Source organism: Protopterus annectens, chromosome 7.part0, assembly GCF_019279795.1.
Source record: "Protopterus annectens isolate FY-2018-M chromosome 7.part0, PAN1.0, whole genome shotgun sequence".
In the NCBI taxonomy this organism is placed as follows: Eukaryota; Metazoa; Chordata; order Ceratodontiformes; family Protopteridae; genus Protopterus; species Protopterus annectens.
The window spans coordinates 725735495-725757175 of NC_056739.1; the positions used below are offsets into that span (position 1 = coordinate 725735495).

Below are 21681 nucleotides of genomic sequence, written 5' to 3' on the forward strand. Positions count from 1 at the left end.
AGGAAATCAAACCATCTCCAGACGAAGCAGCTTTTTAACAGGTCATAGCCTTAATCCTCTCTGTGAAGGGCCAGACTGAAATTAATCTGAGTACCTGTTGTGGGAATAGAACCTACAGCCTTCTGATCTTCAAGCATCAAGATGGAATCCATGGGACCGGACAACATCCCAGGCTGCGTTTTACACGAACTTCAGAACAAACTGGCTCCCCACTTAAGCACCATGTTCAATAATAGCCTTGTATCAGGCTTTGTGCCCACTGAATGGTGCACAGCAACAGTTATCCCACTCCACAAAGGGGGAGCCACCACTGATCCCAGAAACTATCGACCTATTAGCCTGACGAGCCTGGTCTGCAAGGCCATGGAACGTATCATTATGGAACTCATAAACAAAGACATTGATAACCTCCAAACTCTGAATCCCACCCAGTTCGGGTTTGTGAAAGGCAGATCATGCCTCCTGAACCTGATTGACTTCTTTGAGGCAGTCACCCAAGCCGTGGATGAGGGTAAGGTGGTTCACATAGCCTATCTTGACCTCACCAAGGCTTTCGACACCACCCCCCATTCTGGAATTATAGCTAAACTCACTAAACTAGGTACAAATCCCTACGTCACAAGATGGGTTGCCAACTGGCTCACTGACAGAACCCACACTGTAAAAGTTGCAGACTCCATATCTGACCTAAAAGCGGTGACAAGTGTAGTACCACAGGGTTCCATCCTGGGACCTCTCCTGTTTGGTATCTACTTCTCTGAAGTACAGGCTAACACAGAAGGCCTCTGGCTAAAGAAGTTCGCAGATGACTGCAAACTAGGAGCCATAGTCAAGTCCCCAAATGATGTGGACATCCTACAGAAGGGCCTCACTGAGACATATGCCTGTTGTCAGAGCCATGGCCTCAAGCTCAATGCCAAAAAGTGCAGTGTCATCCCCTTTGGTAAAAACTCTGTACCCATGAACTACCACATAGGCAGCAATCTACTTAACACCAAATGTGTGATGAGACCTTGTGACCCAGGTGAACAGTAGTCTCTCCTTTGATAGTCACATTGCCACAGTAGTCAGGAAGTCCTTCTACGTGGCACACCTCATCATAAAAGGGTTGTCATCCAGGAAAAAAGAGGTCATTGTTCCCCTATACTCATCACTCATTAGACCCATTATAGAGTACAATGCCCCTTTTGGAATGTACCTTGCAAGAAATCTGCAGCAGCTGGAAAGGCCACAGAAGTACCTCACAAAGAGGATTTCTGGCCTCAAACAAATGCCCTACACTGACCGCCTCAAAAAACTCCAGCTTTACTCTGTAGCATATCGCCTACTCTGAGGTGATCTCTGCCTAACATATCAAGCTATGTCAAACCCAGAGCTGTTGGACATGCTACACCTAAAGAAATCCCAATCCCTCCGAGCTACATGCTCTAGGGACCTAAACCTTGTCACCACAATAAACAGGACATGCTGGAGGGGTAGATTCCTGTCCCAGAGACTTCCTATACTTTGGAACAAGCTACCCATCTATGTTAAGCAAAGTTCTTCATTAGCACTCTTCAAGAAAAATCTTAATGAGTGGATGGGAAATAGGAAATACACCCCGGGGATCACTTCTGTGTCTCTGCTCGACAGTGGCACAGGAAAATAATTTTCTTGGGTGGCGTAAGCCATGGAACCTTGCTGGCTAGGCTTGCATAGGCCCTTGGGCCGATAGCCTAGTACCTACCTATGTGCTACTTGCTGAACCACTGACAGTGTTGCTTCCAAGTTATAACTTTATAGCCTCGCTTCACCCCACCCCACCCCATTAAGAGTCCTCCCTTCAAACCACAACAAACAGAACATGTAACTTATTAAGGTTATTAGTTTTTTTCCATAGCAAGAACATTAGAGCATGGTACTAAAAAAATCCTGATGACCATAATGCTAGGCTTTGTCCTATTCAGAGTCCTAAAAATGGAATCCTTCTAGTACCTCTCAACAGACCATCTCCAACGTGTAATATATGCATTTAGGCCACAGACCTAAGTTGCCGCCCCCCCCCCCAATAATATTCAATTCAATAACTAGTCAATTGTACTAACTGGACCCAAAACATGAGATGACCCCCCCAGACACACACACACACACACAACTTGGGGAGTCACTGATTTTAAGTGATTGGTACATCACCTTATTGTCTAAACCAAGAGCTTGTTCATAAGTCATTCTTGTAACGTAATCATTGTAGACTTCTCATAACACCCAAATTGTATTCTGAAAGTTGTTAGTTTTAATAGTGTGATTCTAATTTATAATGCCTATCCCTGTGCCTAGTTAGTATTCACTTCTCAGTATGTGCATTTTGCCAGTCACATCTGTATGTATGCCTGAATGCTATATAACTTTCAAGTACTTTTGCACGGTGTAACTAACAGCACCTTTTACCCAAGGTGTGTTTGAAACAGGTTCTATAGGGATCAGTAAATTATCCCAGTAAATGCATAAATATATAAAAAGTAAGATTTCCAGTTTATCTGTTTGTTATGGGGTAGCAACAGCATTAAATTCACTTTAGTTTGCTTTGAAATGTACATTGTAAAAAGGGAAACAAGCAGTACCCAAAGGGAAAACTGAATGATTGTTTCACATTTCACTAGTTTGATAGTGATAATGAAAATAATAAAATGTCATTTCAAATGCAAGTCAAATTGCATTATATTTTTTCTTCTTGTTTTTTTTTTCCAGCATTGTCAAAGTTTCATCAGCATCCTGAGGCCCAGGTAGTAGAAGAGAACGGTATAGTTCGTTTTGAATGTGGAATCGATGGATTGCCAACACCGTTAATCACATGGGAAAAGGATATGTCACCTGTTCCTTCAGATCCCAGGTCAGTGGCATTTTTCACAGGTGAACTTTTTGTTTGCGAATTTAAGTGAGCCTAGTTCTGTTTATTAAAACTGTCTCTGCAGCCATCCAGTGCAAGAAGTCATAAAATGCTGGTGCCCTAAAGCAAGTTTGTTATACAGCTCACTAGTATTCCTTGTGAAATTTTACTTACTCTTGCTTAAAGCTGGAAATGCATGTGTCATCCTTATGTCCAGAAAGACACTAGTGGCATTCATTGCAGCCATAGTTCTGTCTGACCAGAGGAGCTCCTGACATTTAGATGATCCATAACGTACAGGATTGCTGTTATGTACTGAAGAGTGGGAAATAAAATGCCCTTTTAAAGAAGACCTCTTCATCTGTTGGTCAGTGGACTGTGTTTTCATAGATATACAATTAGATTTTGGCTTTGTGGCTGTGAATATTAGTCTACTGGGATAGACTTACAGTTGTCATGAAACTTGAACAGTTAGAAGTGCTGTGCTAGAACTGGCACTTATGAAATGTAAAAAGGATGAAAAGATTATTAATAAGTTTAATCCTAGAACTGCTTAACTGAACAAAGGTAATTATTCACTTCTCACAACAGCAATGTTTCATTTGGTTTCTTTCTCCATAAATGTTGAACTTTAATTTATTGTACGCATGTGCAGTGCTAAATGAGATAGAACTTACTTGGTAAGAGTCCTTTTAAGAGAAGACCATCTGAAATAAAAAAAAAAAACAGTCTTAAATGTATAGCAACAGGTGGTTTAATGTAGGTTTATCTTGAGACATCACTTATAGTAAATGTGCTGTGAATTATATGGAGAAAAAATACAGGAAAATATCATCATAATACAGTGTAAAAGATATTAACTAAATGCTTGTGGTGTAGTGCAGCAGACATTAGCAGGGGATTGACTGAAGAGTTGAAATGTGGATTTTCTGTATAAAAAACTATTGTTCACATAATACTTGCATATATCAGATATTGGGTAATCTGGCCAGTGGCAGTGGGACTACTAAAGCAGTCCACCTGTTTGATACAGAAAGTTCATGTTTTAGAAGAGTTATTGCATGGCAGTGTAAATTAAGTGAATGGTGGAATACTTGGTGGTGGAAAACACTGATTCTAGAAATGTCAAAGGTTAGCCAATTTACTGTCATAGAACTGAGGTGAGATTAGCCAATTTACTATCACAGACCTGAGGTGAGATTAGCCAATTTACTGTCACAGAACTGAGGTGAGATTAGCCAATTTACTGTCACAGAACTGAGGTGAGATTAGCCAATTTACTGTCACAGAACTGAGGTGAGATTAGCCAATTTACTGTCACAGAACTGAGGTGAGATTAGCCAATTTACTGTCAGAACTGAGGTGAGATTAGCCAATTTACTTTCACAGAATTGAGGTGCTCATCAGTACCATCAGTATTCTTGTTTGAGAATAGGACCAAGGGGGTGGACAGCAGAAAATGTTTCTGTTTAACACATTATTAACATATTAAGACACTACCAAACACCCTGATATTGGGCGATTTCAACTACCCTGCCATTAACTGGGAAAACTATTCGTGTACCAACACCTTTGCCCAACGGTTCTTGGAATTCATAAATTCCAACGCCCTGGATCAACTAATCCATAGTCCCACCAGGGGCTCCAATGTCCTAGACTGGTCATTACCAACATGGGAAATCGATGCTACACACCTATGGTCACCCCCTTGTTGGTCAGGTCTGACCATAAGCTAATCACCCTTAACATCCACATCCCACCCCCACCCCCCAGTAAGGAAACCTCCATAAAAAACTTCTCCAAAGCCAACTTCATGCTACTCAAGTCAGAAGTTTCAAACTTCATGACACCCATGCAGATGAGAACTGAAAGTTCGACTGCTGATTCCCACACTAAGGCACTGTACATGCACATCCACTCATGCATGAATCGTGCCATCCCAACTAGAACAAAGATGCTCTCCTCCAAAAAAAGGAAGCCAATCTGGTGGTCCCCTGCCATAAACAAACTTTACAACAAAAGGAAGAAACTGTTGCAGAAAAGAGGAAAATCACAGGATGCAAAAAAACTCCCTTACCAGCCTCAGTAAGAAGCTGAGATCCCTCATAAAATCCTACAAAGCTAGTTACGAAAATAAAATTGCCAAAGATTCCAAAGACAACCACAAGGCATTCTATAACTATGTCAGGAATCTAAATGGCAATCCTCAGATTTGTTCTGAACTGCAACAGAATGGCATTAAATATACTGATCCCAAGGATATTGCCAATATCCTGGCAGCGCAATTCAGTGCCAACTTCACCCCCTCTCACCCCCTAAACGGCCCATCTCAATACCGGAAGATTGCCAAATTCTGGTAATAACAGACACACAGGTAAAAAATGCACTCTCCAAAGCTAAGAATACAGCATCCATGGGACCAGGTGACATCCTGGGCTGTATACTACATGAACTACAAAATGAACTGGCACTTCACCTAAGTGTCATGTTTAATCATAGCCTCACCTCAGGCTTCATGCCCACTGATTGGCACACAGCTAAAGTTATCCCACTCCACAAGGGGGGATCCGCCTTGGATCCCGGGAACTACTGCCCCATCAGTCTGATGAGCCTGATCTGCAAGGCCATGGAACGTATTATCATGGAAATTATAAACAAAGACATTGGCAACCTTCAAACACTGGACCCCACCCAGTTTGGGTTCGTGAAGGGCCGATCTTGTTTCCTGAACCTGATTGACTTCTTCAAATCAGTCTCCAGAGCCGAGGATGAGGGTAAGGCGGTCCACACAGCCTATCTGGACCTTGCCAAGGCCTTTGACACCATCCCCCACTCTGGAATCATAGATAGACTTACTAAGCTGGGCATTAATCCGTACGTAACTTGATGGGTTGCCAACTGGCTTACTGACAGAACCCACACCGTAAAAGCAGCCAACTCCAAATCCAGCTCCAGACAAGTGGAGTACCTCAGGGTTCAGTCCTGGGACCGCTCTTGTCTGGCATCTACCTCTCTGAAGTACAGGCCAACACTAAGGGACTCTGGCTAACAACGTTCGCAGATGACTGCAAACTGGGAGCCATTTTTGAATCCCCAAATGATATGGATACTCTGCAAAAGGGCCTTGCAAAAGCAGATGCTTGGTGCCAGAGCCATGGGCTCAAGCTCAATGCCAAGAAATGTATAGTTATCCCCTTTGGGAAAAAACATGTACCTGTGAATTACCACATAGGTGGCAGTACACTAAACACCAAAAGTGTGATGAGACCTAGGGACACAGGTGGACAGTGGTCTCACCTTTGATAACCACATCGCCACAACAGTCAGGAAATCCTTCTATGTGGCACACCTCATCACTAAGGGCTTTTCATCCAGAAAAAGGAGGTCATTGTCCCACTGTACTCATCCCTCATTAAACCCATTATAGAATACAATGCCCCATTTGGTATGTACCTCTCAAGTTATCTGCAACAACTGGAGAGACCACAGAAATACCTCACTGAAAGAATCACAGTCATAATGCAGATGCCCTACACTGACCACCTTAAAAAACTCCAGCTATACTCTGTCGCATATCATTTACTTAGAGGTGATCTGTGCTTAATATACAAGGCCATGTCAAACCCAGAGCTGTTGGACATGCTACACTTAAAGAAATCCCAATCCCTCAGAGCCAAATGCTGTAAGGATCTAAACCTTGTCATCACAATAAACAAAACATGCTGGAGGGATAGGTTCCTGATCCAGAGATTCTCCTGACTCTGGAATAGACTGCCCATACATGTCAAGCAGAGCGCCTCTTTGGCCTTCTTCAAAAGCAACCTTGACGATTGGATGGGAGAAAGGAAATTCACCCTGGAGATCATGTCAGTCGCCCTGCTAGACAGGGGTCCAGGGAAGTAAATAGTGTGGGAAGAAATAGTCAGGGAATTGTTATGGCTAGGCTTGTATAAGCCATAGGGCCGATAGCCTAGTACCAAACTATGAACGCAGTTAATATGTAAAGACATATCATCCAGATCAAAAGAAGTTAACACACCTCTTTATGTAACCCAAATTAGACCAATTTGAGTGCAACAGCCCCTTCAGGATGTACCTTTCTGGACATATTAAGCAATTGGAAACCACAGAAATTTCAAAGAAGACTGTTGGCCTAAAGTCCATGAGCTTCTAAGAAAGACTTGAAGTTGAACTTGGTTTCTTATAGGCTGTTGTACATGATTTCTGCATTGAGGTCTGTGTCCCCCCATCCTTCTTGATCTCCTGTAACTTAGCAAATAAAAAGCTCTACTAATACCAGAACTAAGGATTTAAAATCTCAATCACAACAAAAGTAAAATTTGCTGGAGAGACATTTTTATTACCCAGTGCATACCTCACCTCTGGAACAAATGTTTTAATCAGACTGACATCCTAGCATCCTTTTAATTAAATGTGGATGATTGGATAGACACCCATGAACATACTGCAGGGCTGACCTTCTTTGACCTTGGCAAGTGGTTTACAGCATAAGTATGCTTTCTGGCAAGACATAATAGTTTAATAGGTGTATACTAGACTAATGACAGCTAGGGCCCTTAAAAGCCCAGTCGTGCAACTCAAATGTGACCAACAAATTTGATTTATAGGGAGTGATTTTCTGATGGCTTCTCCTCTGTCCATCTGAGACACAGGACCCAAGCCAGGAGTGAATTTCTAATTACCCATAAATATGTCCAAGTTGCACTTAAGTAGGGATAGGAAGGAACTTTGATTCATATGAATGGGGAGCCTGTTCCAGAGAATGGGAATTCTCTGAAAAACGTATCTGTCTCTCCAACATGTCCTAAGTTGCAAGTAAAATTTAGGTCTTTTAATCTAGTAGTTCTGATGCTGTTTGTTTTGCAGATGTACAAAAGATTAATCAAAACAGGATCCAGGGATGCCTTGTCTACCAGGGAAAGATCACCTCTCAAAAGTCTGTCTGATACTGAGTAGAGACAGGCCTTTCAGGCAATCAGCATAGGACACTGTATTTATTCCCTGTATTCTTTTTGTAAAGGACCTTTGTGGATGTCAAAAAAATCACTTGCAGATCACTAAAGCTAATAACTCTGCTGGTGAAGCACTATTCTCTTGCACCATAGCCAAATTATGGAACTCCCTCCCACCCACAATTACCTCCATACCATCATGCACCCACTTCAAAACTTTACTAAAAGCGCACCTAAAAACATGCTGGCTATGCCCTTGCAACTCCCACTCTAATATCACCCACCCATCCAACCACTACCTTTCTTTCCACTGCACTAACTACCTTGATTATAGCAAGCTCAGATGCTCATAACCCTATTACTTATACAGCAGGAACTTCTTATTGTAACATTTGTTAATGTCTGTTATGTACTTCACAGATAAAGATTCTAGTTGTCTACTGATGTACTATGTTCTTCATCTGTAAATATGTTGTAAGTAATTGCTATGTTAAATTGTTTATCGCTATGTAATCCAATGTAACTACTGTCTGTTTATTTTAACTGTGGAGATTTTCTCCCCGGGCCTCCACTGAAAATGGACCTACGTCCAGTCGGACACTCCCAGTCAACAAATGTAAATAAATAAATAAAATAATAAATGTTCCAGTTGCTGCATGTGTCTTGTCAGGTACATACCGAAGGGGACATTATACTCTATGATGGGCCTAATGAGGGCTGAGTATAGTGGTGTGATAATCTCTCTGGACCTAGATGCCATGCCCTTGCTTATAAGATGAGCAAAAAAAATGGATTTTCTTACAACCATCGACGCATTTTCTTTGAAGACTTGGTTACTGTCTGCATGAGTTTCCAGGTCCCTAACTTGTGAACCAACTTTTAAGTGTGTTTTATTGATGATGTAATTACCTGGAATGGCAGACTTGCCAAAAGGTACTGTAATGCATTTCTTGGTATGGAGTTTTAAGCCATGGCTTTGGCAACAAGCATTTGTCTGTGTTAGACCTTTCTGAAGGGTGTTCTCATCTTGGGGGATTTCATGACTGCTCCCAGTTTGCCCTCATCTTCTAGTTTAGTAGCCAGAGGCTTTTGACATTGGCTTTGACATCAGAGAAGGAGATGCCAAAGAGGAGTGGGCCTAATGCACAGCCCTTGTAGACTCCACTGGTAACCAGCCTCTTTGTGGAGGTGGCCTTACCCATATTAAACTGAGTGAGCCAACTAGCTATCCAGTGTGTTAAAAAGGGGGTTTACATCTAGTTCTGTAAGTTCATTACATAGTTTTCTGTTTTCTCTGTGCTGCTATACATTTTGCATGTTTGCATGGGTTAGCAGTGCCCTGTATAGTAGCAGACACCTAGAAACCAAATTTTCTCTGTAGAATGATCCATAAAACTGTAACCTGTAAAGCAGCAATATAGTGCAAATGTCAACAAGTTTAGAGCAGCTAGTTGGGCCTCAGGTGGAAAAACCTACAGATTTAGTAGAATTCATTATTGTGTAAACATTAAAGTTAATAGAATTTAATACTGATTAGCTTAATGTGCCCCAAGTATCAGTAGGTGTTTGTTTGGCCCAGGAATAATCAAACTAGTGGTTCTGGGTTTTCTAATGTGCACTCAACGCATGCAAGTAATGATAAAGGTGATTTTACTAATGAGACTATGGTTGCTGATGCTGTCTCTTTAAATAATAGTAACATTCCTTGTGGCAGTGGTATGAATGAAGCAGATGTACCAGCCATGTCACTGAGCGGAGGTTTTGAATTGAATATCTCCTCCATGGTAGCCACTTCTCCACCTAACCAGCAAGCTTTAACGGAACCGAAGGAGGACAATGGTATGGGAGTGAGACCCAAAGTTTTGGGTAGGGGCTTGGAACATTTTTTACCCTTTCCCATGAAGTTTCGTGAAACATCCAGAACCAGATCAAACAGCCGACGGTGCAGGAAGCGGAAGTTCTCAGGAGAGAACTTGGGAATGAGATGAAGAACCAGGAATTGAATCAGCTTGTTTTTAATTACTCCAGGTTTGAACTTAGTCCTGTAGATTTTTCTCTGTTAAATAAAGGTTTATCCTTTATTCCTTCGCAAAGCAGTGACCTGAGCGAACTCTTAATTGACTTGAGACTGCTCGGACGTGCTATAGCACTTAAGTTATTTTTTGCTAATGAGACTAAGATGAATGTACAATCGATGAATAAGTTTAAACGCAAAAGTACTTTTGTTACCAATTTACCAGCTAATGTAGTAATGTTTTATTAGAATGTGCGAAAAGGATTTTTATTCATATTTTTCACAGCGGGGGCGTAGATGTGCATATTTTAATTTCAATAAGGAACAGCAACAATCTTTACAGACCATGTCCAAGAATGATGAATTAATTATAAAACCCACCGATAAGGTGGGGGGGGGGGCATAGTATTACTTGATACTAGTGATTATAATGTAGCTATGATGGGAATGTTGCAAGATACGAATACTTATACTGAGATTAATCATTAGTTTTTTACAGAGATAGTTAGTAGGGTATATGATGATTTATATGACTTATTAATGTGCAGACAGGTTACACAGGAGTCATATAATTATTTTTTAGTTGAATCTACGTTGATCCCGTATATAAACGGCCTACCTAAGGTCCATAAGAATGTTTTCCCCCTTCCAATGAGACCTATAGTGATAGGGGATGGATGGGTAATGGAAAGAATATTGATCTACATAGAAAGCATATTAGGACCTTTGGTAAGGAGTATACCTACTATCTTGAAGGATGCCTATCAATTAATTGATGAGTTAGTGAATTTATCAATAGGAGCAGTGCCTTCTTCTTGTATACTTGTAACTCTGGATGCCAAGAGTTTGTTTACCTCGATTCCAAACGATTATGGCATTGAAGCTTTTAGGGAGTTTATATGTTCAACAGATGGCTTCAGCAATGAACAGCAAATACTTATATGTACCCTATTGGATACTGTGCTGTCTAATAATGTTTTTATGTTTAGTGATACATTATATGCACAAAAATGGGGTGTTGCCATGGGCACCCCATGTGCTAATTCATATGCAAACCTAGTGGTATACTGCTGGAAAGAAGATTTTTGTTCAACAGTGCATTTAATCCACACGTGTTTCTGTACAGGAGATTCGTGGATGATATACTACTTTTTTGGGGAGGTAGTGTAGAAGAACTTAATGCCTTCATTGGTTATTTAGAGTCGACCACAGATTTCTTGAGATTTACTTTGGAATTTTCGTATAGTAGGATTAATTTCCTGGATATTACTATCATAAAAGACTTGGAAGGCCATATATCCACGTCCCTGTATAGAAAACCGTGTTGGAAGAATGCACTGTTGCATTATAGCTGCATGCATCCCTGGTTTATATTCTCAAATATTGTTAAAGGACAATGCATAAGGATCACTAGGGTCTGTAAGGATTCTTTGGCTATGCAGGAACAACTTGATATTATGCATATATTGTTCATAGAGAGAGGATACACCAGTACCATGGTGAGTAAGATCAAGGACTCAGTTCTAGGTGTGTCAGGAAGTGATAGAGGTGTAAAGAGTATGAATGATGCTGGATCCAGGAAAGTTTTTAATGGCTCCGGGGTTACATTTACTACTAGGTATACTAATGATAATAAGAGGATAGTAGACATTATTAGAAGAAATTGGCAGGCACTTACTGTTGATTCCTCCATCCTGAATATTGTAGGAGAATCAGCCATGTTTAGGTACAGGAATAGTAGGAATCTTAAGAGGATTTTATGTGCAGAACATTCTTATATGAAGCAGGTTAGGTTATTCAGGAGACAGGTACAGTTTGGTACTTACCCTGCAATAAATGCAAGATGTGTAATTTTATTATAGATGAGCAGCATTTTACTCACCCCACCATTGACTATGTATTTATACCCAGGCTATATGCAAATTGTGATGATGAAAATCTTATTTACTTAGCGACATGTATGAAATGTACAGCTTTTTATGTGGGAATGGCATTGGGAAAATTAAAAGATAGGATGTATAACCATATGTATGACATTAGAAGGAACAATCAACAAAATGCATTAGCCAAGCATGTTGCAGTCAATACAGACCACTGTTTTAAATTCAGGGTATTGCAGTTAGTCACTAAGAACAGGAGGGGTGGGGACAACATGAATTATTTGGAGTCCGTTGAGTTATGTTGGATTTTTAAACTACGAGCGCATGTGAATCCTGGTCTCAACCAGTTCATTAATATAAAACCTGTGCTTGCTGCTCGCAGATATTGATGGTTAGTTAGTTAAATGTTTGGTCTTAATCATCACAGATATAGATAGAATTTTTCTATATATTTTGCTTAATATTTTGGAGGTTTCTGCTATATATTACTTATATATTTTTTATGTACATTATATCATATATATATATATATATATATATTTATATATATATATATATATATTTCTGATATATAGATATATATATATATATAGATATATATATATATATATTGACATGGTTTTATAGACTGATATATTCATTAATAGACAACTAATGGTTTGTTGTTATTATGCATTTAGAGTACATGGGCACATGTATTTATGAATTTTACAGAAGGTGACTTTTAGTATTTATTTTTATATAGTATTTGTATGCTGCAGATTTTATATTTATGTACTTTTCCATATATCCATATTAACGCACTGTTGATTTTAGCTAGACAATTCTATTGACTCAATTTAAATGAGTTCTATGCTAGAATTAGTGTGATGAAATGAGAATGTTTATGAGGTCTCAGTGGGTTCAGTTTGGCTTAATTGATACTAACTGAGTTAGAATGAGTATATATATTAACGTGTAAATTTGAATGTTTTAGTAAAATCTGAAGAAGCATGCCATAGTAGCACGTGAAAGCGCTTATTCATCTGCATTAAACTTCGAGTTTTATGTTTTATTTTGTGGTGGTCTTATCCTGTTTTCTACTGATACTTGGTCTTCTTTTTCTAGATTTGGACCTTTGGACAGCAACGGAACCTTTATATGTATTATTCTTAATGTGCCCCAATAAAGTACCCTTACTATTATGTAATATGAGCAAATAATGATTGATTTCAATAACTGGTGGTCTTTCTGATGTCATTCTAAGTGGACCCCATATTTGTCCGCTTGGAAGGACATGGTCAACAAACTACATTGCTATGGTCTGCACCTCTCACCTGTAGGCTTTTGAATACTGGCTGATGCTTTGTCCCCCCCATAGTGCCTTTTTTTAAGCAATGCCAAATTGGCAAACCTACAGGTGTAGCAAAACAAATTAACAGAACCTCAAGGTGTTAATGCTCAATACCAGGAGCCTGTATAGTGAAACTACACTCTTTCCAAACCTTCCTCACACTCAAGAATATAGATATATGTGCAGCTACTGATACATGGTTTAAAGTGGCAGAGAGTACCCCAGCAGTGCAAGGTTTCACTGCCTTCCACACTTTGACCAGTAGCTGCATAGACAAGGGCTAAAGGTGGAGGTGTTTCAATATACATCGATAGTAAGCATATCTCCAGAGTGGTCAGACAGGATGATGTGCTGGAGTTCCTCCAGGTGCAGATCACCATAAACAAAATCCTGTACCATATCCTAGTCAGATACAAGTCACCCTGCATGTCCCAAAAGGCTCACAGTGTATACTTGGACCAGCTGAAGACACTTACCATCCATCCTAACACTCTACTCGTGGGAGGCATTACTTACCCCTTTATAGATTGAGAATCCTACATGGCCTCACATCTACAAACAGCCTTGACCAAACAATGAATATGCCCACTAGATCATTGAAAATACTGGGCTTTATGCTCACAAATATGGGAGAATGCTTCCCCCCATGTCTCATCTTCCATGATAAGTTCCTGGCATAAAGATATCTCCTTCAAAATAAAAATCACCTCCATAATCCCATTAAAGCCAGTAATAGTTAAAAACTATTCCCAGGCAAATTATTTGTTATTAAGTGATAGTTTGTCAAAATTCATTGCCCCTACAAACCCAGAGAACACAGCAGCCTATGCTGAATTGCTTTTAGAAAATCTGTACAACAATGGCTGCATAGAGGCTGGTGTGTACCTACCAGAAGCAAGTGTAGAACTAGACCCAGAAACAAACCACCCTGGTGGCATTCCAAACTGAATAGGATATATAACAAAAGGGAAAAAAATTATGGCAAAAATCAAGAAGGGTAATTCTCATAAAGATAAAAAGTCTCTCATTAAGTAAACAGGCAACTAAGAGAGCTAATTAGGTTAAGCAAAGCCAACTTTGAAGTTAAGATAGTCTATTGTAACAAAGTTGCCTTTTATCCTGTGAGTGTTAGCCAGAGAGGAGAGACATTAAGTGCCATACTTCCCAACCTCTTACAGCAAGAAATCTGGACAAAGCAGTAAATAAAAGTGGGATAAATGGCCAAATATAGGGACAATTTTTAAATATTGCTCTTACAGACTTAGAAAGTCGGTAGAATAACAGACTTTGCATTAGCTTGAATTTTCTGATGGGTATGAAGTCTGAAACTCAAATGTCCGTCATTATTTTCTAACTTCAGTCTTTAATGATTTGCCACTAATTTGCCAGAAAACCACACTTTTATGAAAAATGGACAAAAAATATGAAGCAAAAAGATCTGGACATTCTGTGAAAATCTGTGCAGGTGAGAGGTATGTTAAGTGCCTCCAGCATCACTTCCTTTCTAATGAGACAAATGATGGATTATTTTCATGCTGTGCTGCCACCTAGTGGAAGGTGCATGCAGCTTCTGACACTGTTGATTGTTCAAGATTGTGGTGAGACAGACTATTATCGTTACATGACTGGTTTCCTGGTGAATGCTTAGTGAAAAAATGCCTCTGACTGCTTAACTGTTTTATACAACATTTAGTCCAATACTTCTGCCATCCTCTTCATAAATTATTGCATTTGTAACTTGTGTTAGTCAGTAGCCCTTATGTGGTTTGCAGTATGTGGATGGCCTGAATACATAAGGGATGCATGAACTAGTCTAGTCTTCTGTTGATGGCTTCTTTGAGAGAGTGAGAGGGAGAGAGAGAAAGACAGAGAAGAGGCCCAGACGGCAACCTTTAGCATTTAAGATGCATATGGTTCTGCTATAGCCTGTAGTTAGATGAAGCAGACAGTGGAGAATAAATAAATGCTTTATTAGTGATCTTTTGTAGTTAGTGCTGGTTCTGTACTATGAATGCTTCTCCAGACTTTTCTTGAAATTTCTATGACTGTTCTGAATGACATCATCTACACGGTTGAAGTACCAGTGATAGGATAACAAGTATGCCTTATAATTCCAAATCATCAAATATTCCTGTCTCTGCTATATAAAATGTCATACTGTATGCAACATATATTTATGTATTTTATTGTATCACAAACACATAATTAGATGTAAGCTGAAAAATACAACATGCAAACTTTGTACACCTCGATATAATATACTTCGTAGTAAGGATATTTACATTAAATCTGCTTGATGGCAACAAAAGACACAGACTCTATCTAGTTTATCCTTTAATTCCATTTCACATTCTGTCTCCATGCCATCCCATCTTATGACATACAGCTTCACTGCTGGTCCCATGTACTTTTCACCAGACATTCTAATAATCCATTACTTGAGATAAAACTTCTTTGTGTAGAAGCAGATGGTCACTACAGTGCTCTGACTGTGCTGTGCTATCTCATTACATGGGTCAGAACCTCTTCTTGTATAGCAGTCAGTCACTACCATCTATTGTCTATTTTTTCTCATCCATCTTCTCCTTCCTATTGAGAATTTCCATGTCTTGTCTACCTAAGATTATCATTTGCAGCTTATAATGCCCGTCATGTCTTGCTCTGATTCCTAATGAACACAGCTGCAGTACCCTTAGTCATTGAATATGCCCCCCTCCAAGAATGCATATGTGATGCCCCTCCTCTGGGCCAGTAATCAAGGAGCCTCAATCCTCACCACTGACACCAGTGAGGGACATTCACTTGGAACAAAGATAGATACACACAGTATTTCCAGATGCAGCTCTCTGCACCAAGCACAGTTTCTCTTAAGAGTACACAGGGAACACAGTCCCATCCTGGGGCTGGGCTTCCCTCTCTCCCCAGACCCCAAATAAGACTCCTCACTGACCACAGCTATAGAGTTGAGAACTCAGTCCAGTGTTCCAAGCCTAGTCCTCCACCCTCTCTGTGAAGCCAGTGCTCTGTGTTCCTGCTCCAAGTAGCTGACACGCACACTCTCCTTGACTTGATTTTCACGCACAGCACACACACACACACACACACACACACACACACACACACACACACCTGGGAAAGGCTGGCACAGATTTACCAGCTATGCTCCCTCTGCCCAGACTATAGGGTAGATACTGCCACCAGAACACTCCAAAGCTGGCTATTCTAATGCTCTTACATGAAAATACTAAATATCTGTTTGTAATAAACACCAGAGTTTCAATTACAGGAAATATTAAAAAATAACGATGGAAAGATTCACACAGATACAGAAAAACAACACTTAACTAATCTCAGTATATTTTCCTTAATCTCACTATATTTTCCTCACTGATCTAAAGAATTACTGTCCCCTAGTTCACTTACTAGGGCAAGGCAAGATGATGTGGGTGAGTGGCCCTTCTTTGTCAGGTTTCACAGACTGCTCTGAGACTTCTGTCTCATCTAGTATTAAAACATCATTTCACTGCTCGATTACAGAATGACATCACATACATCTGGTCCCCTGACTTCTAGTTTTCACACTACCCTCTTTGCTAGAAACTTAGTCAGAATCTTGCATATACATGTGTTATAGTGTCTGGAAGCTGTAAAACCATTCCAAAAACTTCCACCTTTCCAGGGTAGCAATTAGTTCAGCCCCAAGGACAATAAAGTAGAATTCCTAGTCCTGGTTTTCACAGACATTGTGTCTCTGGCTACAATTAGAATTGTAAAATACTATCATTATGGCCTAAACCAAGTAAATTAATTTCAGACTATGTTTCTAAGTTAGCTGGACTGACATTAACTTCTTTTCTTCCAGTATCCTCTGTTACAATGTATTCATTTCAACAGTTACAATGCAGTCTGACATACAGGTGCATTTCTTTTCTGTCCAGCATAACCTACTGTGGGTACATTTTTAACATATGCAGCTTTACAAATACATTTCCAACACAAACACTTGTATAAATCAGTATGGTATACCAATGGCATATAATTCTTACAAAATGTCAGCTAGCTATATTGGCATATGTTACACATGCACTGCCCTACATCTCCTGGCATAGCTGGCAGAACCTCAGATCATCATAGCATACTTTTACATTCCTTCCATTAACATGTTGCTGTCTTCCTTGAAATCAACATGTACCCTAAACAGAGCCTGATAGGCTGACAGAATTACCTCTTTGCTTTTGGAATCTAGCACATTAATTATTTCCTTCTAGAATCCAGAACATTACCTATTTTCCTTTGGAGTCTGTAACCGTGAGAACATGTCCTGACATTACTTATTTATTTAATTTTGCTTCTACAGCTTCTCTTTTGATCTTTTCCTGGTAGACTAGTCCAGGCAGGATCAACGCTTTTGGAACTTTGCCTCCTCTGTTGCCTTCAATTTATATTTCCAGTTGTTCAGTACCTTGCAACTGTCTGCACTGAACCTTGACTGCCATCCTTTCTACCTACTTTATCAATTATTTTCATAGCCTTCTTTAGGCACTTTGGCAATCATTGTAAACAATTGCCAGTTCTTCTGTCTTCCTCTGTTACTGCCTATCTTTTTTGTGTCAGCAGTAAAGTGGCTGAGCCTGTTCACTGTTTATGCACAAGTGTCTTAGCCATTTACCAATCTGGTATCCCTCCAATGTATGACTTGGGGAGTGATATCTGGTTAGCACTCATGACTTTAACAGCAAGCCAGCAATCCTGGTCCCTTACTGTGCTCCTCATGTTTGACATAAGCAACACAAAAAAAAAAATAAAAAAAAAAAACAGCCCATTCCATTGAGCGAGCAAATGAGTCCCTTTCTAAGTTCCTTGAGTGCTGGAAGAACACCAAAAAAAGTTCTTTATTTTAAACTGCAATATCACTGCAGTTTAAATATAGTGCATGGAAGGTTGAAGCACTTTGGCCCTGACCACTAATGCACAATCGGTATTAATTTCTGAAAGTTTGTTGTATAACACCTCTCAGTAGGCCATCTCACAATTATACCCCCCTGACATCTTGCACTTGTGGTGGATGCCCTGTGCAGCGCACCCTAAATACACTTCTGCTGAGGACTACTACTAGACTTTGGACCATCCCACTGCAGTAGTTTTCTTTATTCTGATGTCTTTAGTTTAGTTTAGTTTTAGTTTAGTTTAGTACTAAGCTAGCTGCCCTTGTGAGCCATTTTAAGCCTTGCCAATTATGACTTGTGAGACTCAAACCCTGCACCTTGTGTTTGTAAGACAAACACCTTAGCCATTAAGCCACCCTCCCAATATAGTCTCTTCTGCCACAATATATATGCTGTACTCTACATACACCTAGCAGTCCATTTTTTCATGATTGATCTAGTATTTATTCTTCCAGTGTTTCAAGAAGTCTTATGTGTGAACATCAGTCAAATGCCTTAGCAAAGTCCAGGTGCACCACTGCTTCTTGCACTCCTGAATCAAATTCTCCTGCAATGCAGTCATAATACTGATTTGCATTTGACTGACTGAACCTTTTTACAAACTGAAAACTGGAGCAGTGAAACCAACCAGAATAAACTATAAACTCACGATTTATTAAGGATTAAGCTCTTTCATTCATTAAGAACTTCTTCAGAACAACTAAAACAGTCAACTACACATTTAAATACATCATCAGACTGTCACATGACCCAAATCAGCCAATGCAATAAATACATTAATTAACCACTGTTAAAAACATACAAAACATAAAAACATATGAAGAATAAAAACATACAAAATATACAAACTCATTGTATGAAAGCTAATCAATACGAAGTGCCAAAAAGTTATTTAGGGGGTCATATTATTAGTGAGCATCTGGATAAAAATGAACTAAAATGGCAGTTGTTACTTGATGCCATTAAGAATCCTGGATTGAATGATATGTGCTCTATTAATTCATTGCTTAAGTTAAAATTTTATGGTGCTGTTTAAAAATTCATGGCACTTTGTATTGATTAGTTCTTATGCTTCATATGTTTTTAACCCTTAATAAATCTTGGGTTTATTACGATTGGTTTCACTGCTCCAGTTTTCAGTTTGTTTGTTTTCTGGCACTTCAGGTAGTTTGTTGTTAGGACTGAACCTTTTTGCCATAAAGTTATGGTGAATTATCCTTAGTGTTTGTTCTTGACTTTCCTCACAGTTCAATGCATGACTTTGTCACTGCTGTTAGACCATGAGGCCAAGAGTTCCCTGGGTTTTTCCTGTTGCCATCCATGTGTAGGGCTACCACTTTTGTTGTTTCTGGTGTATAGGAATATCTGCTTTGGCCAATAGTCTTAAGATTTTTGTGAGGAGATTTGACAGTGTAGTGGATATATTGTTAGGTTCTTGGGAGGCAGTCCACCTTGTCCCTGTGCTTTACACTATCTTAGAGCAACCAAGATCCTCCCTCAACATTTCTGTCTCTGTCCTGGTGTCTCCCTCTACTGCTAATGGTACAGTACCTCCCTTCCTGCATTCCAGAATTGATTTTTTGACTGAAGATTAAAGCAAAGCATTCACTGAGTGCATCTGCTTCATTCCCAGTCGTCTGTAATCTCCCTTCCATCTTTGCACAGCATAGGTAGGTGTGTGTCTGCCTTTCACCTTTCTGCTATTTACCCAAAATCCTTTCCTCGTAATTCACATCTACCAGCTCCCCTTCCACTTGTAACTTTACCACCCTCCATTACTTTGTTGCCCTTTGGCTTGCTCCCTTGTGCTATGTCTGTTCCATGTCCCTGACACTTCTTTTGCCTTAGTCATGAGGTATTAGCCTCAGATTCCTTTGCTTTCACACTGTGTCTGTTGCCCTAATCATTGAAATCACTATTTTCACTTTGTTTTATAGTCATCTTTTGTCTTTTACCATAATTATTAGAATGACTAGTTTCACATTCCTATATAGTCACATCGTATTTGTTGCCCTAATCACTAGAATCCATATCCTCACATTTCTGTGTAGTCATGCTAATCTCCAATTTTTGTTCATCCTATTTCTATGATCCAGAAGTATCCATTCCTTACCCACTGTATAGCTTATATAATTCTGTAGTTTGCCATAGATCCCTAACTCACATTTGATCCTTTTGCCTAACTCAGCATAACCCACTGCCTTGTACATCATTATCTCTGCCATTTGAATTCCTATCCCCCCTCCCGGTATTCTTAACTACACTTGTCTATGTTCAGTCTTGGCTAAAGGAACTTTCACATGACATCTCTAATTCTTTGCCCCTAGTCCAGACATTCAGAATTCTGTATTTTGTAGTAAACTATGACATAAGTTAGCCAAACCCCTCATAGTGTAAGTCTGTCAACTCCTACTGCCTTTATAATATGAAGGCTAAAATATGCCTGCCTGTTCTTGGCAGATTTGACTCTTCATGCATGTAACCGTCTTCCTCCTGTATCATACTTTAATTCATTCATTCATTCATTTAACATTTGTTGAGGAGGTAGGGGAAGAAACGCTCCAGACACATGTCTTGTCTCATCCACCTCTCTTGGTGGCTTGTGGATGGCCCGTGAGTAGTAATCCACTAATATTCTTCAATTCTGCTACTTTAAGCCACCATTGTACATACACTCTTTGGCCTGACCCTGCTAGCTTCCTTGCATCTTTCACAGGATGTGTTCCTCACAGTTAGTGCTCTTTTCATGTGAAGCACTATTTCACCCTCCCTAGTCCCTTATGTGTCAAACCTGAACGATTTGTACTCGGGTATCTCTATATTACACTTTGTCTTGTCTTGACACTGTCCAGTTTCATGTGATACTACCAGTTTGTACCCTGCTACCGTACCCTGTCTTACACAAACTTATTGTATTGTATATTAATGCTAATGACCAAGCTTAAGTCACCCCTGTGTGTTCCTTTGTATCTTCATTGCTTTTATCCATGTAGCTACTAGTTGAGGCCTAACTCCTTACTTTGTTTGACTCCTTTATCACCTTCCTCATTAGTTAGCTTATTCCCACCAAAGGAGGACCTGAAGTTTGCACTGTAACTGCAAATGGGTGCAGCCTAAGTTTTTTGATAGAATAAAATTATGTCCTCAGATTTCAAATAAATGCTCATATCTCTGGATCACAGGGATTACTAAAAAAGTGTAAATTTCATACTTTTTAGAACAAATTATTTTTAAAGTGGTGGTATTCTTTAGGTTGTAAGTATTAAAACAGAATTTTATAAGCCGCAGTCAACACAGTAACTATTAAGTTTGTAATATTTCGTAAACTACTTACTGTATCTCAGCAACCATAAGTTACACACACACAGTCATCAGCATTTTTCTCATCCAGCTTAATGCTTTCATATGAGGCAAAGCAGTTCTGTCTGTGCTGCTTGGTTTTTGAAAAATTTACAAAAACATGACATTTGTGACAATATAAGTAAATATTATATGAACAATTAATATTATTTTACCTGCACTAGAAAGAAGTCAAATATCAATACAGCTGAGTTTGTCATTCTGTAAGCTTTAAGATGAAATATTTTAATACTTTGTATGTAGCATGGTTTTGAAATTATTAATGCAATTATAAACCAGCAATATTTGACACCTACATGCATCAGTAGG

The 21681-nt window shown here is 39.4% G+C and overlaps 1 protein-coding gene across 2 annotated transcripts in view; it reads left to right on the forward strand.

Annotated features, from left to right (window-relative positions):
• Positions 1–21681, forward strand: part of LOC122806652 (immunoglobulin superfamily DCC subclass member 4-like) — a 2205210-nt gene that overhangs the window by 872507 nt on the left and 1311022 nt on the right. For both annotated transcript variants that reach the window (XM_044077249.1, XM_044077250.1), the window contains exon 3: positions 2728–2869. In XM_044077249.1, coding sequence (XP_043933184.1) covers positions 2728–2869 — 142 coding nt within the window. The remainder of the gene's footprint in view (positions 1–2727; positions 2870–21681) is intronic.